The 16,747-nt window shown below is 46.0% G+C and overlaps 1 protein-coding gene across 1 annotated transcript; it reads left to right on the plus strand.

Annotated features, from left to right (window-relative positions):
• Positions 1-1,300: 1,300 nt before the first annotated feature.
• LOC135388387 (uncharacterized) lies at positions 1,301-14,659 on the plus strand. Its single transcript, XM_064617941.1, has 4 exons — positions 1,301-1,443; positions 9,189-9,252; positions 12,529-12,933; positions 14,408-14,659. Exons 2-4 carry the CDS (start codon positions 9,210-9,212, stop codon positions 14,638-14,640), a joined length of 681 nt encoding a protein of 226 aa, XP_064474011.1. The 5' UTR covers positions 1,301-1,443; positions 9,189-9,209; the 3' UTR covers positions 14,641-14,659.
• The last annotated feature ends 2,088 nt before the right edge of the window (positions 14,660-16,747 follow it).

Raw genomic sequence — 16,747 nt, forward strand, 5'->3', positions numbered from 1 at the left:
ACACCCTGCGGTTCCGGGTCGCCGTTGTTTCGGTTTCGGCTCATTTGCATATCAGAATTCGGAGGTGATAACTTCACACACAGGATTTTTTAAACGTGAAATGGCTTTCAACTAGGATGGTCTCTTATTCTAATCTCCCTGTTTTGTCGGAAATCCCCTACGTAAAGGGTTCATGAATGAATATGAGGTAATTGTCACCTTGTACAAGGTGACACCTAACTCTGCATACGTAGTTGCAAAGTAGGTACTAGCTACGTAGTTCCATCAGCGTGTTCATACGTGTCCATCAGCCTTATAACAGCTGACATTTTCAGGAAATTGCGATTTCCTAACAAATTAAGCAACGTTAAGTAACACTCATTAGTACCAATTTTCGAATTTACCCAGAAATTTTCATCGGGCTATGTTTGGCTCACAGGTACTTGCAGGTACAGCATTACAATGGAGATAATTCAACACAGAATGCAAGATAGAGGAAAGGAAATATTAAGACCCAGCTCAGGTACAGGGAAGCCATACTCTTTCTACGGTAGTGCTGAATATTTTGCTCAATTACACCCTTCTGGCCTTCCCACACTAGTATAGCCACGGATACGCCCATAAAACGAGCCTCTGTAACTATTGCACCCGTCTAACACCTTCCATGCAGCCTTTTACCGCAGAAGGGTGTAGCAGGGGTGTGCAATAACATACACCCGGATTACACCAGAGCTGCAGCGAAAAGGGTGTTCAGAATTTAAAAGTGCAGGGCTGTGCGGATGTTCGGATTTTTCAAATGCACTTCTGTACGCGAATTTCGTGTTGGAGTCTTCTTTCAAAGCAGCATCCGCAATACTTAAAACGTCAGAGGAGTGGGTACAATAACAAAGTGAGTGCTACTTCGTGCGATGATCTAGGTGCATATGCCGCTTTTTATGTCAGCACATGTGTTGTATATGTGTTCGGGTAAGTTATTCGCTTCGGTTACAGAACTATTTGCCTTGTACTTGCTTCTGGCATCAAACTACCCCCCCCCCCCCCTTGTATTCGTTTCGGTTTTAAGGTGACTACCGGCACAGCTCTGCTCCATACATTGTAGCAGCGTATATTCCTGGAAAATTCGTTTAATATCCTCAGAGATCTTGACAAGCTATGTCGTTACGTACACAATCTCAGGTGGCACTCATCTGCTGTAATCGTCGTAAATATGACAACATGAAACGTTGGGAGCGTGTAGTATGACCTCTGACACGACCAAGAACCGGTCGGGACCGCGAAATGGGCACAATGCCAACCTGGTGTGTCGCATTTGATGATGACGTCATAACTACGGAAGCACGAGAAGGGGGGCGGATGGCAATCACTTACACTCCGGGTGGTGAGACGTTTTGAGCTGTGTAGGCAAGTTGGAAAAATAGCAGCATTGTGGCCTCTTCTCTGAGCCATCCCTTTTAAGATTTACAGGTAAGTGAATGTGTATGTGCATATTTCTGACTACGCACAGAGCATAACCGTGAGTCGTACAAGATACGTCGATGAATGAAGTGGTTTCCGTTCCCCAAACATTCCTCGTACACTACCAATTGTGGAAGGTATCATTGTACCTGGTCTGAATTAATGCAGCTTGCGATTAATTTCAGCCAATTTTTTCCCTAGAATTCCTTCTTTCTTTATGTTTTTTTTTTAGAATGAAACGTGTAATCTGTACACTTCATCATCCTCAGGGTACAAAAAACTGATGTAGTTCCGTAGCCGGGCTTATGGCTTTTTTAAACAAACGGAAGTAGATATCAAATAACAGATGATTCTACCAGAAAGATGAGAAAATTACGGATGAAATCAAACGAAAATCAACGTCGTATAACGTACCAAACATACAAAAATTGAATTTTATCGCTCGTTGCTTCGAGGCAATCCGCGATCTTGGCTGAGGACCTTCTGACCTAACCCGAGGCACAGTCTCGACGCCCGCACCGCCTAATGCGTGCCTGGGGAGGGGGGGGGGGGGGGTCGCCCCCCTCCAGACCCTCCCCCCCAATCTGTAGAACCTAACTTGACCTAACCTAACTAAAGTGAGGTTTGTAACTCAAACGTCGCCATGCCAGTACTGGACAGCTGTTTCGGCCTTGTTGGGCCTCATCAACAGTACGCAGGCAGGCAACGTTGCCTGCCTGCGTACTGTTGATGAGGCCCAACAAGGCCGAAACAGCTGTCCAGTACTGGCATGGCGACGTTTGAGTTACAAACATTGCTATACGTGCAGCCAAAGAGCTCCGGCTATGTTTTTCATTCTAACTAAAGTGAGGTGATTTAGCCCATTTCAACGACCCTACCTTTCGCAAGATGGTAAGTTTCGATTCCGTTAAGCTTGGCACTCCCGTGTTTCTCCAGCGCTAGGAGTGCATCAGATGGGGTTGTCCAGATGCATATAAAAAACTTCTAGAACACAAATTCTTGTAATTCTTTCTATTCGCTATATGGTCTTCTCTCACTTCAGTACATTATTTCGCTTTTGAACACTCCGGCTAATTAGAAAAAGACATAAGCCCGTCTACGGAACTACGCCCCAAAAACCTACTTTATACCTCGACTTTTCACACAGGACGTGATGCTTATGCGGAACCTCTAATTTTATGGTCCAATGTGCTTACCGCTCTAATCATTTTTCCGACAAACATCTTGGAGTTCGTGTGAATGTGACATTCTCTTGAACAACTATTTAAGGAATCCTTTCGTAACTTGAGTACTATATACTCAGTAGCTGCTTGCATTTACGTAATTCTGCTTGTGCGTAAGACAATCGTTATCGGATAAGATCTGTGATACTTAATCATATTTTGGGAGTCATCAACGCAACCCTAACTGCCCCTTCAGCATCGTAGAATGTACCAGGGTTGTTTCGATTTAATCCACATGGATCTTATCCGGTGGATTTTTTTGTTTTTACTTGATCCACACAATTTACTCCGGATCTTTTTAGAGATTTTGTCCAGGTGCGATGTGTAAGACAATCTTAATTCAACGTCGCACGGAAAACTCTCGCTTTATTTGATTGTAGTGTAGTGTTGGCTGTTTAAAAAAAAGCCCAGGTACGCGCAACATTAACTTCTTTTTTTAACTTTGTAAGTTTTCAATTTGACTTTTTTAACTTTACGGATATTACTGTTTTCCCGTTTTCTTCTGCCTCTGCCCACTCAGGGAGAGGCTTTCTTCTTCCTCTTCTTGGAGGCATTGCAACTGAAGTACGACAGCTAATCCAGGCGTGTAGCGTCTACACCATTCATAGCGTCATTGTAGCGTGCATGCGACTCCACCTTTTGGAAAACAATGGAAACTCATTCAAGGTTACTGGAACTGCCAGTTCCATAGACCGAAACTATGAGAGGTCACCCGAAATCAAGAACAGCGAAACATATTTGTTGTTACTCTGTGTCATATTTCTAGGCTTGTCTATATTCTCCAAAAATAACCATAAATATCCGTTTAAAAGAGGATCTTTTTAAAAATGTCAGGATTTTTTTTTCAACCCTGATCTGTACGCCCATCTGTCACTCCTTACGAGATTTCCAAGCACCGTGCTTCTCAGACGGCGACGTTCTCCACATTCTGGTGTCAAAGGTCGTGAGGATGAACTGTGCCAACACTTCCTTGAAAGTGTCGCGACCGATATGGTTGCGAACTATTTAAGGGTATAGGCTTGGACATCGTGATGTCCATGGGCTCCCCACCAGGACCGATGGGTAACGCTACTGCCACAGTCGAGAGGTTCGTGGTTCGGCTCTCGCCCATGTCTGGCTTTTTCGTCTATAGCGATATTTATTTTTCATCTGCTACAGACATTGTAAGTAATACGTTATTCACGGCGCTCGTATGGTGGTATTATATCCTTACTTCGTGCAGCTATCGTGTACGACGACCTGTGGATGTTTCAGTGACCTGTGGGATTCATATCAGGATTGCTCGATTGTTTTCTTCAGCAAACACGTTAAAGTTTATATTATATTACGAGTTTTTCTGACGTTTTCCGAGAACCTGCAGTCGTGACTCGAGTGTGCACCATTACATAGAACTCGAAATTGCGGGTTTGTTATATCCTCGCCGAAGCATACCATCCGCGAACGACACTTCTATTTGCAGTAACTGCAAAGCTCTTGTTATGTGCTCACCGACAGTTCGCCCCGAGACCCCTTCCACACACCCACCCACACGCACAACCCATCCCCGCAACAAGTGGATTCCCGTTTTGCAAGGAACAAACGCTACCGATAGTAGGTCCGACATCATTCGGTGCCTTGATCGTGAGAAGGTATTCGGTAGAAGGTAATGGGCGACCGTAAAGATGAACACATGGTACCAACGATACGTGAGAATTGCACCTTGTTGCCTAATTCGCATGGCTGACGGCAAGTAATTTCGACATCCCTCCTTTAGTCACCCTGATCCATATGCAGCAGTATTCCTGTGGCCTTGCCATGCAGAAATCACGCGTCGCATTTCGTAGAATACGCTCCCTCCTTCTCTTCTTCGTGACTTTTTTCTTTTTCGACTTGACTCTCTGTTTCTGCCAGACACAAGCTCGCACGGGCAACTTCTGGATCCGTCACACCATAGCCTCCTATATACTGATCATGCCTGCCCGCTGAGCGCGAAACACACGCGGAGGGACCGTTCACTTTGGTGGCGCCAGTTTCTCAGGATCGTGATGGTCATACCGATGGGTGTGCTCCCTGGAGAACGGTGCTTGCTGTTATGTGATATAATGCGTAAGCGCTTTGTCGTCTGCTACTCCGCGTTGAAATGTGCGCCACGTGTGTCTCGCGCCTAAAAACCGTTGTTTTTAGGTAATCGCGCAAGAATGTCTAAAGGTACTCTCATTAGATACGGGTTTCTGATACATGGCATTGCCTGCCACACGTGCAATGTCTGTAACATCCCGGGCTATTCTGATTACATTTGTGTGCTTCTCCCAGTCCTAGAGACACCCGAAAACGTTTGGGATGGCCAGCGACCACTCGTGACAAAGCAGACATAACGGGGACACGGCTAGCACAAAACAAACTTTTGTTTTGAAGTAAAGTATGCTACGACAACATGTGAAGTAAACATGAAATTGATATGGTGGACTTAAGGATGTGGGAGATGGGGTGGGATGGGGATAACTACAGTACGATCTCTAGGATATGATTTGCAATACAATGATTAGGGGTTTCAACTTAAGCGCGTACAACAAGAAAACAGCCGCAGTTCAACCAACGTTCCTTCCAACAGAACTAAAGTATCCGACGACAACAACAAGAATTAAAATGGAGCTTGACGGAACGGCGGTGAGATTGGGTAGGGTGAGGCTAACTACAGTGGGATCTGTCGAATGATGAAAAGTTTCATGAAACAATATAAACAATTCAAAAGACGAGAAAAAAAAGAAAAGAAAAAAGCCAGAACGCAGCTGCGTTGGCGGTCTGTTTCAGACTTCACATAGCTTCAGCCGCCTTGGTGGAAAGCCGTAGAGAATTCCCCACACCCGAATGTGCAGTAAGCTGCAATTTCTGATGAGTGATACGATGCTTTATTATCATACACAGGAGCGAAATTAAATTATTTCATGGCTTTGACATGCTACAGCTGAGTGGCAGTCCAACACCTCGAAACATTTATGTCAAAACTGCAGGGAACTGCAAATACGCTTGAAAGCACAGCACAACTGTGGCGGCCCGGAAAGGCCTGTAAACCACCCTAGCGCGGCTTCCCTTCCGCGCTAGAAGCGATGCGCAAAGCGTAGAGTTGACGAGGTTGGCGAGGGAGGGAACTGGGAGAGTGCGATCAACGGCAACGTATCACGTCTGAGTTACCGGCGAAGTTGTCGCAGCTCTGCTTTATGAAGGAGCCCGTATATCCTGAGAAACTGGCGCCCCCACGTAGTGCGGTGAACGGCCGTTTCGCGCTCAGCGGGCAGGCATGATCAGTATATAGGAGGCTATGGTCACACGAGCATAGCTTTAGCGTTTTTTTCTTTTTTTTATCACGGTTGTCTGCAAACACATTTTGTGAAGGCGCTGTGAATGAGTTTAGTTGAGTGCGTTGAGTGGGTAGGCGTTTAGTTGAGTGAGACCCCTTGCAAGAAATCGCCGTCATCTAAGGATAGCAGACAGATATAGCCTGCATAACGGTGGGGACAAAAGGCTCAGTCGTGGTTACAATTGAACCCGTGGGTGCAATAAAGGAATAAGTCGTGAGATACTAAACTGAGAAAACTACAAATGAATATTTGGTAAAATAATTGCAGCTGGGTTTCCTCGAATAACGCAAAGGCAAAATGTGTGACATATATGTATGTGTCCACTCTACATGCATGTCCTGTTGGCATCGTTTTGGGGGGGGGGGGGTGATTTAGCAGAAACTGAACAAAATTCATGAACATAACTTATCCCTTTTTCCAATGTAACACCGCATGCTGCACAGAGTTTTGGTGCAGAAAAAATTCTCACGAGTCATACTGGTGACTTGGTGGCAGAGTAATGGTGATGCAAAGTAGAGTGCAGTGACCCATGTGTAGTGGAGCAGCCATGATCTGGCTGATCGTGGTGCTAAACGAGCATACTCTTTTAAACCATGTCCTAAGATGACCAGCATAATACGAATTATTAGCATAGTGCACGCGTCTTTCCGATTACAATGCCCAGTAGCACTGCTGACACGGTCACGTGAGGTAGGAAGAACGTGTTTTGCCGAGTGGAAGCACAAGTTCATTTCCGCGTCGTAGCAATTCGTTAATGTTGAAAAAATAATAGTAAGGAGAAATAGCAAAATTTAATCTACGCTATTTGTATGTGTATGTAGAAAAGGGGCCTGGCCTGACTGCCCGTCCCATTGACACACACGCATTTCCTGTTTATTGCCCTCCTGTAACGGGTTAATAAATTGCGATGCGGCCCTAAATGTTCTTTGGCAGGTACATACTGGTACGTAGATGTTATAGCAACAAGAATAGTAAAAAGGAGATAAGTCAACTTATCCCCTTATTGCATACACGGCTTCAATTGACGAGAACCGGTACACCCTTTCCTCCCTACAACAGTGGCTTTCAACGGAGTATCTGCGAATTGATACTATCTAGGTCGCTTTACATATTTCTGTGTAGGTGTATATGTAAAATCCAGGACGAGCTCATGAGGGACAGCTTCTCCCGGCATTGAAACACAGGGCACCTCCCTATCTCGGCATGACATTGTGTGAATACCAGTGAATGGAGCCCTTGGGATCCTCAGAAATTATTTTTGTGAGCCTTTGTGCAATGGTTATAGTGCCCTATAATACTTCTTTACGCTGAGTCTTCAATCTGGTTTTCGTAGCTGGACTACTCTCCTGGGGTTGATTTAAACCACATTGTGTTGATGACTGTTGGCACGTTGTTAACCTATTGAAACGTTCAACTTAGCTCGTTCCTTTTTAGTCCAAGTAACTTCTTGTGGTAATCGGTCCTGTTTTACTCAATATTGTCACAGTAACTTGGGGTAAGTTTCAACTTCCTTTCGTTCAACTGTGGTGTGCAAATCACGCACGTTGGGTCCTCCCACACCATCCCCTATGAGACGACAGTCATGTGCGCACCACTTGCACGTGCACGCACCTCCGGCTCGCGCGGTTAACACTGCAAGTTCTGTTTTCTGTTCTGTTCTGGCCATGTATTTGGATATTCAGGTGGGTTCCTCGACCAGTGTAGTTCTAATATCGGATGTCGCTGTGTAGATTAGATGCCACACATGGTGAGGTTCCGTGAATGCGCAGATGGTGACAACTCATCGAACTTAAAATTCCGATGCCTCATTCGTGCTCCATCGAAGTATTATTATTGAGACATGAAAAAATCATTGAACGCCTACCTATGAAGAAGCAAATCAAGCTATACGGTTTCTTTCATCGTAACGATGACAGGAATATTTCTGATACATTAAACGTATTTTAAATCGTTTTGCACCACCCATTTTGTCATCAAGATTGTAGCTAATTATACAAATATCAATAACTACAAAGTGCGTACTATGCAGCACGCAACCTGAAAGTGAGTCGTCACTTGGCTTTAGCAAACGTAGCTTAGGAACTTCAGTTCATTCAGGAAGTTCTTTTACAGAACTGCTAACTACACAATAGCGTGACTTGAGTTCCTTATTTTGTCGAGTAAGTTCCTCATCTCTGACTTTGACTTGCATTCGTCATTGTCGGGTTTAAAAACAATGAAGGCACAAGCGGTGTTTTATAATAGTACAGCATCGAGTTGCTCTAATGAGGGCTGACGTGGAACTGTCGCTGAGTGCGGTCGTTTCCCACCGGAGTGTTTCCTGTCTTATCTCAATGTTTTCTTCTTGATATTTTAACGGCGAGTGGGGAGAACATATCTCAACTTCAAGGCAATGTTAGCATGGTATCTTCCTCGTTATAGACGGATACGTCGTGTCGCTTGGGCCACTGACGCTTTGGGTAGGCAAAATCTCGGGTTTGTTGTGAGATAAGATGAAGTTGAAGAGGCTGCAGGCAAGTGCCATCAGAGTTGGCAAACCGATATGATGTGTCATTTGTCACAATATAATCTGCAAAGTACGCACTGTCGGTTAGCACGCATTCTGGTATCAAAACTTCTGTCAAACACATAGACACTCACGAAAGCGCGAAAATTTCTCATCGCAAAATGAAGCAAGCTCTTACCTCGACAGCGATACATAAGGAACGGGAGATATATGTTGAGTTCGTTCGTGGTTTACGCTTTACCTCATTTCTCCTTCTGAAGGAGCGCAACAATGCAGGGCGGTCTGTGATTGGTCTCCTCAAGCGATTTTTTCAGTCATCGCGGGAGATCGTCTGAGGAGAGAAGACCAATGACAGGCCGTTCCGCATTGCCGCACATCATGAGAGGGAAAGTAGAGGGAAGGCGTAAATTGCGTTTTGCTTTTTTTTTCCTTTTTCATTATAATTTTTTTCTTATCGATCATAAATCACGATCGACGCAACCGAAGACCTTTTGTATTGCTGTCCAGGTAACATCATGTTTCGTTCCGCAATGTCTATTTTTTGCACTGATTATTTTTGGGTGAGCTGTTGTGAACCAATACCCGCGCGTTAATGGAGGAACACTGCACAATGGAGAGCACAAGAAAAGCCACGTTTCACTCATTGTTTGATTGACTTAAGGACTTCTATACGGTCTTATTTTTTAGGTGGAGCCTGCCTACGTGAGCATGCTTGCTGTTCTCCTGCTTGTCATCGTAGGTTCTGTCAGCGGTGAGTTCGACTCTACTTTTGCGCTTGAATGCGGATCATGACTGTTCTGTAACGTAGTACTCTACGATCATGTGGCATAAATACAGGTTAGAGGGTGGACAAAAAACTCTATACTATAAAAGCCTCATCGTGGCCACACGAAAAATAAAATGTGTTTATGGCGACTGCTTCCTTAGTTGTATAGACGTTCTCAGCACCTCAACTTCGACTGTTCGACGCAAGATAAAATCTTAGCTCGCTGAGCTCAACGTCGCGGGTTCGATCCCGGTCGAGGACGCTAGCAATCTGGGAGAGGTAAACATAGCTTCCAGCACCGTGTGTAGGAGATTTCCGTTGCGCCCCAAAAAGAACCCTAAAAGAGCCCCACGTGGTCAAAATTAACCTTCCCCCTGCAGCATGTCACCACACATAGGGTGACATACCATTGCGTGTAAATCTACCCCAATTACCGACGCCTGTGCCTTCGCGTGTTGCAGACTCTATTTCTGGGAACGGTCGCTCCCTCACGCTGTGAAATAAATATGTTTGGCAGGAGCATTGGACTCGAAACAAACTCTTCTTCGAGCTCTGTCGCTCGAAATGGACTTGCATATATTTCCGCACATATCCGTATATTGTTGTGACAATTGGTCAATTTGTGGTCAATTGGGGGAACCCGCTACGATGGGGAGGAACAACCGAAGAGTCTCATCATCCGGTCCCATGACATTTCCGTGACGTGTCAGCCTCCCCGCACCTCTTTCTCGTGTATTATCTGCAAGCCAACGGCACTTACAAACAACGTCTGACCACCTAAAACGACGTGGAGTATCAATTGAAAGTCCACCAATCACGACCGTGCTTTCGTCGGTCGCAGCTATGGAGATGAACTGCCATCAGGCGCACAGAGAGCCACTGGTAACAAAAGGAAGCCTTTGTTTTTCAATCGTCTGCTGCGATTGGCACCCTTACTGCGTGCGAAGCAGTGACTCGAGGCATAAAGTGTGCCTTCTGTATCTAACTGGCGTTGCTGCAGTACGACGCAAAGATGTTGGCAACAGGAGAGAAGGAATCAGCGCCTACATTTCCTTACCTTGACGGTCACGCGTACATATTTCTTGGCGCGTGAATTTGAAACCGTGTCGATTCCAATGATTTATAATGCCGGTGGTGGATTATAGAGCTCGATTCGGCGACAAGTGGAGCCAGGCAATACGCTACCCGTGGACGCAGGTACCCGCGAATTGAAGCTTGGAGAGTAAACAAGCGTCCATGATACAAAGTACTGTCAGGCACAAAATGGGAAGACGGCTTGGCCCTGCTAGTCGTCGGTGACGGCCGGTGATGAAAAAGTAGCGGTCCAGGTGACGTCTCCATTTGACCAGGTCAGATGTTGATGAATAAGGTATGGAACAGCAGGCGAGTTCCCAAAGGCAAGATATATGTTTATAAAGACTTTAGGTTGGTAAATGGTAAGGGGGTTGGTAAGAGAGTTCACAGATGTTGATGCGTCGACGCTGGCCGATGAACCCTCTCGCGCCCATCGCTTTTGTGGATGGACGATGGCACGATGAAGAAGATGATTGGTCGGTGGCAGTGATGATGATGATGATGGTGCCCACGGTACACACAGTGGGGCGGCCACACTAGTGGACAACCACAAATAACGATAACGATGTTAAGCAAAAGACGGGATTTGAACTTAGAGAAAATCAATCGCTGTGTAACCGAGTACCGCCCAGGTCTGTTGCTTTTCTTGATGTGTCATTATGGCGGTATGTAGTGCGTTTGTAGCGAGCGCTTTCCTTGCTCTGGAAGGCTTCCCAAGGCTTCAGGAAGGGGGCAGTGTGCTTCCTTCCATTCCTGCGCGCCCTGCGACTTCACAGGTGCTGTAGCGAGATAAAGCGTGTGAGGAAACCCGAGGAAAATCCCAGACAGCCGATGCTCGGATTCAGATCGGGTTCATCTCTCCCTCTGTCGTGTCCGCTCCCTGGGTTCAAGGTTGCCTGTCGCCACCGAGACGAAGCCCCCATCATTTCGAGCAACATTTGGTGGATTCGGTGGTGTCCTTTGTCCTATCAGTTGTATAACGACATCCTCAGAGAACAGTACACCCTTCTAAAAACAGTCCAATAATAATAATAGTTTTTGATAAAAGTACACCTTTCGAAAGGGGAGTTCAGAAATGCTCCGGTCCTAATAGTAGATGCTCTGTGCACTAACCAGAGGGCGCGGCGAAAATTTGACACGGGCGCCACTTGCGGATAAAATCGGTTTGACTGAACTGAGCGCCGGCTGCTGTCCTGTGTTGCGCAATGTGGAACGCTTCAGCTAGCATCAAACTCAGATACGGCTTCCGACCTCCTAAAGTAGCAGGATTCTTCTTTCACTCTTTTTTTATGGCGTACAACTGTAGACCAAGGAATGCTTTATGAATCCGGACACGTCTGTGAAGTGGAAGATGTCTTCGAACACCCGGGAGGGGACAGTGTTATAGCAACATGCCTTTTCTCAACCAATCTTCCCGTTTCAGATTAATGCATACCTCACACGTAGGTTTTGTGGTTTTCGCCATTTTCCACGCCATTTTCCACGCCACACCGCGCAGACAAACCTTACGTGTAACATAACGGTGCCATTGACATTTTCCAAAAAATGTCGAAAAACATCCCCCGAATTACCGCACCAATTACTGCACCTCAAAAAACTCACGTGTCCTCCAATAACCACGCCAGCATATTCGAGGCGTGGTTGTGAGGGATTTTAGATCTGTATTAAGCCTCACAATCGACGTCAACATAAATATGTTTATTAGCCTTCTTATAAACATCTAAATACCCTGCACATCTGAACAGGTATGAGACGTCTAATAGCCCGACATGTGTTTCATGGGCTGTATATGAGCGTGTGGAATGCCAAAGCATACAAAGAACATCTTGCTTTCTTACACAATTTCTACACCATCGTCCGAGCAGATTGCGGTGCAAAAGGACTTCTGGTGCTCTTACACCCATTTAACAACCAACGTTAAAATTTTTGCGGGGATGTAATATGGATGCACAAAAGGAAATATGCCCCAGTTATTCCATATTTCCTGCTAAGAGGTATATAAAATTCAACTGTGTGGAGCACAAGGTTAGTTCATTCACTGATGGCTGTGGTTTGATATCCACCGATTTTTAGCGATGGAAAGAGTGCAGCAGACGCAGAGTGCGCAAGAAGCATGTTGGCAGTCGCTTTTCACTTCCTCTGACGCCGACACACGCATCTTTTGACTGATAAAATGACATTCTACAGGGACCGAACTCTACAAGGAATCATTTCTCAATGACTACACGGACGCCTTCTTGGATGTAGTGTTGCCGATCAATTTAGGGAAACGACCTGCTGCCTACCCGCTCGAAAGCTTTAACGTCAAAGTATTGAAGACTTGGTACACAAACAGAGATCTCAAGGCCGAGTTCCACAACGGAAGACTGACGGGTCTAAAGCAAGCGCGTGCCTTGAGGAAGGTTGGCGATTGCAGTCGGCTTCAGGAAGGAACGACCGTCACCTGGAGTTGTACGGTGGAGTTCACAGCTCTGAAAGCAGCGTACGACGGGACTGCCAGAGGAGAGAACTTGGCTGGCATTAACAGGAGCCTTAACTTTGAGGCCAATTTCCTGCAACCGAGAGGTGTCGTCGAGATACAGTTCTTTCGAAGTAAGTACGTCAAGGAGAATGGGGACAGAGGGGTAGCGATAGGAGCTGGGGAACTCAAAGCCTCCTCATTTCAAACGTAAAATTTGGCACCCGTAGAGGGCGATAGAAACAGTCCATTTATTTTTATTTTGTTTTCTGTGATTCCAAATATCAAATTTAAAGCCCATAAAGGGCGATAGCGACAGTCCATTTATTGTTATTTCTTATTTTCTGCTTTAACCTTTACTTGGTACACTCCCGCGGACTCCAGTACGCACAAATAAAAATAATGGAATATATAAAAATGCCCATTATGGCTTAGCTGCACTCTACAAACAGAACAGTCATCTTGGCTTCAAGCCACCTGCTGGCATTTGCAGAAATTTAAAGCATGAGCGAGTTAATTAACAATTTTTTTTTATCAGCCATACTTTGAGTAGGTAACGAGTTGCACACTACTTCCTTGAGGCATCGTTATTTAATTATCATGACATTCACGTAAGGTGAGTAATTAGGTGAGTATGTGAAACATTATTAACATTTAATGCCTTCTGAGAGTTGTGCATGCTGATCCTGATTTCTGAATGCCGTTTTTCTAAGTACCAGCATTCCGTTTGTGCGGCGGGTGGAAGCGCTTTGGGGCTCCGAGAAACTATTTCGTTGCCACTGCACAAGACGGCGGGAAACGACCGTAACGACGATGAAGCGATTAAGCCCCCTGGGGGCTTAATCGCTTCATCGTCGTTACGGTCGTTACAAGCTAACGAGTGGCGGGAAATTCAAAAAGGTGGTCACGTGACACATTGCGCGTGACGTATACCACGGCCTTCACGTATCGCGCGAAGAGCGCCGTGCACGTGTTTTAACACGTGGCCACCTTTTTAAATTTCCCGCCTGACTTTTTTAATTTCCCGCCACTCGTTAGCTTGTAACGACCGTAACGACGATGAAGCGATTAAGCCCCCAGAACGTAGAACCAGCTTTGGTTATGGATGCGCACCCTATTTCTTGAAAACAGCGAGCGGCATCAAACATGGTTTGCGATGGTCGCGGCCGCCGAGGACCCGCGTGAACGTCTCGTCTGCAAGTAACAGAATATAATTCACAACAACACAACTATGTTTCACAAGATCGTTCCGCGATTTTCACAATTTTGTTTTTTGTTGCACAACATCTTTACTTTTACTACTAACTGAGCGACACGCTTATAAATTGGGAGCATTTTTTTACATCTGGTTTTATTTTTATATTTAAGCCGTTGATTAGCCGCTACGCGAGGGACACAAGCTGCCTGTTCTGCGTCGCGAAAACCCTATTCCATGCGTCGCACGAACGGAGAAGACGCTGCCTGCATATGGCGCCTGTCTACGGGGTTCGCTATTACCACGCGCACTATTCTGATAACTCTCCAATGTCTCAATTGGCGCATGCGCATCCTGGCCTCGTGCAGATCAGCCGTTTCACCTGCTTAAAATTTAAATGTGTTATCTTTCAGGTACCCTGCCGGTTCTCAAATCTTGGAGGGTCCTTCCCTTGAACATGAGCTTCTCCTTTTCGAGGGAACCAGACCTGAATGACCAACGCAGGAAGAGCTTGGAAGATGAACTGAAGAGGAACATCGGTGTCTCAGTCACACGCGTACTCTACGGGCCGTTCCAACAGGACCTCAACACTACCGTTTCGGATGCCATGTCGTACGTCCTTCTCACTGGAGATAATTTCAAATAAACGTCTCTTGTCAGTCTTATATAGTCGGGTATGGTACGAATGGACGCTAACAAACAAACACGGGCGGTGGTGGTGGTGGTGAAAGGGCTTGCCGTTGTCGGTCTCACAGAGGTGGGCAACGTCACGACTGACGCCCTGGGGGAATCTGCGTCCTGGGCAGACTTCTAAGGGGACTGTGCCGACATACGTCTGAAAGACCAACAAAACACCAACAAAATCGGAGAGCGCTTTATAGTGCCTATGAGACGGCTGACCTGGGCGGGAACCTTACTTGAAGCAGATGTCTCTGGTAAATATCCGCAAAGTACAACACATGCTTTCTGAGAAGTATTTCATTCCTTGTATAGTTTTTGTTTGTTTCGTTTGTTTATTTCGTCTCCCGTAAAATGACGTTCCTTCGACGCGGCAAGCAATCGCCGAGATAAGAATTGCCTATACGAGAGCCTATATGCCAGAAGTGCGTATGAAATGAGAACCGAGTGTTGGTTTGTACTTTTTTTTAAATTCCGTGTTAGGTACGCGAAACAACTGTGACTACAAGCGGCTTACAGACGTTGACGTATAGAGAGCACAGCAGGAAGGGGGGAGGGTTAGTATGCGTCCTGGGCCGACTTCGGGGATCACTGTGTTGATATTAGTCTAGAAAGTGTGCCGGAAAGCCCAGGGAATACCCTAGACAGCTCATCCGGTGCAGGGATTCGGACCCGCGTCACCTCTCAGTCTCGGCGTGGATCAACAGATCATCATAGCGGCTACGCCACGGGATCTGGATGGCTTGCTCTAGTTGTCCGTATATTTTCAATATGTGAAATGCAAATATATAACAAGAAAATAGAAAACACAAAGTTTTCAAGACACACTGATTCCTGCGGCAAAGGCAGCCTTGGTCCCAGAATTGCGGGACACCCACCCTCTCTTGAAGTTGGCTTGACCTGCACACTCCTTGCCCTCCTTTGAAGCAATGCATTGGACCTAGTTTTGTTCGAACATCCGTTGACCCTGACCTTCAGAAAGAAGTGTCCACTCTTATGTGTTTCTATGAGATATCCTTCGATAGTGTACAAATGGAATGGAAGCGTAAGAGCGTCAGGTTTTTCTTCTTTTTTTTCCTGGGGCACTTCTTTTTGCCGTGTTGGCTTGATGGTAGAATGCATCGGCATGCTTTTTTGCTTGTATTTTGCGGAAACAATGGGTTCCCCAGAAAGTGTCCATGTCAGGCATGAAAGCTGAACCTGTCTTCTACGGTTTGAAACTTTGCCCTCAACTGTACGATGCTGCAGTTTCTTTCCACGTCGAAAGAAGTGACGACGAGTGAAGTGTGGTTCAGTGTGGCTTCCGGAGGATTTGCGTCTTGATCCCTCACGATGATAACGTGATGTGTTGTTGGATCAGTGGTGCAGATGTCGGTACTGGCTTTCGCGTTGCCTGCTCATGCCCTGCAGAGCATATACGTGTGCAGGGGCGCCGCAAGGGGGTTACAGGAGTTACTGAAGAACCCCTGAATTTGTGAAGGGGCGCAAAATTCTCATAGAGTTGAGGCGGAAAAAGTGTTATCTCAGGTGCCGCATGCAAATAAAATGTCGTAAACCTTTTTCCTGAATCGATCAAATTGCTAGCATAGTCAAGGCGGATTGATGGCGGTATAACTTACGATGACATGACCTCAAAGTATTCACGGGTTCCAGGGCTCATGTGAACTCTCAGTCTCATGTGTGTCATGAGCTGTAGAATGGAAAGCTGCACCCCACGCCGCGGCGCATACAATGTCAAGATATCTGGTTCTCATCCGCGGTGACCGCCTTCATTTAGGCTGTCTAGAATTTTCGGGACCCCTGCACGAATTGGTGTTGGCGGTAGGGGATGAAAGGGGGCGCTGGTTGGGATCTGGGGGTCAGAACGTCAGGACTGGAAATCAAGGCGTTGCGCTGTGTGGAATGACGCGTAAAACAGTGTTGCATGCTTCACAATGACTGAGTCGAAAATGTTGCCTTTTTATATCACGAGAAACACAGTCCCAGTGACGAAAGTTGTACATTTGTGTTCCATGCTGCTAACACACAAATTATGTTGACATACGTTGCTTAACATATGTTGCACGTTGCATTCT

The sequence above is a fragment of the Ornithodoros turicata genome, chromosome 3, assembly GCF_037126465.1.
Source record: "Ornithodoros turicata isolate Travis chromosome 3, ASM3712646v1, whole genome shotgun sequence".
Taxonomy (NCBI): domain Eukaryota; kingdom Metazoa; phylum Arthropoda; class Arachnida; order Ixodida; family Argasidae; genus Ornithodoros; species Ornithodoros turicata.

Excerpts from the sequence above, each read along its gene's own strand:
- LOC135388387 (XM_064617941.1), top strand. The coding sequence starts at position 9,210 with ATGCTTGCTGTTCTCCTGCTTGTCATCGTAGGTTCTGTCAGCG. Across the intron at positions 9,253-12,528 it reads CATCGTAGGTTCTGTCAGCG|GGACCGAACTCTACAAGGAA; the intron begins GTGAGTTCGACT and ends GACATTCTACAG. Across the intron at positions 12,934-14,407 it reads CGAGATACAGTTCTTTCGAA|GTACCCTGCCGGTTCTCAAA; the intron begins GTAAGTACGTCA and ends GTTATCTTTCAG.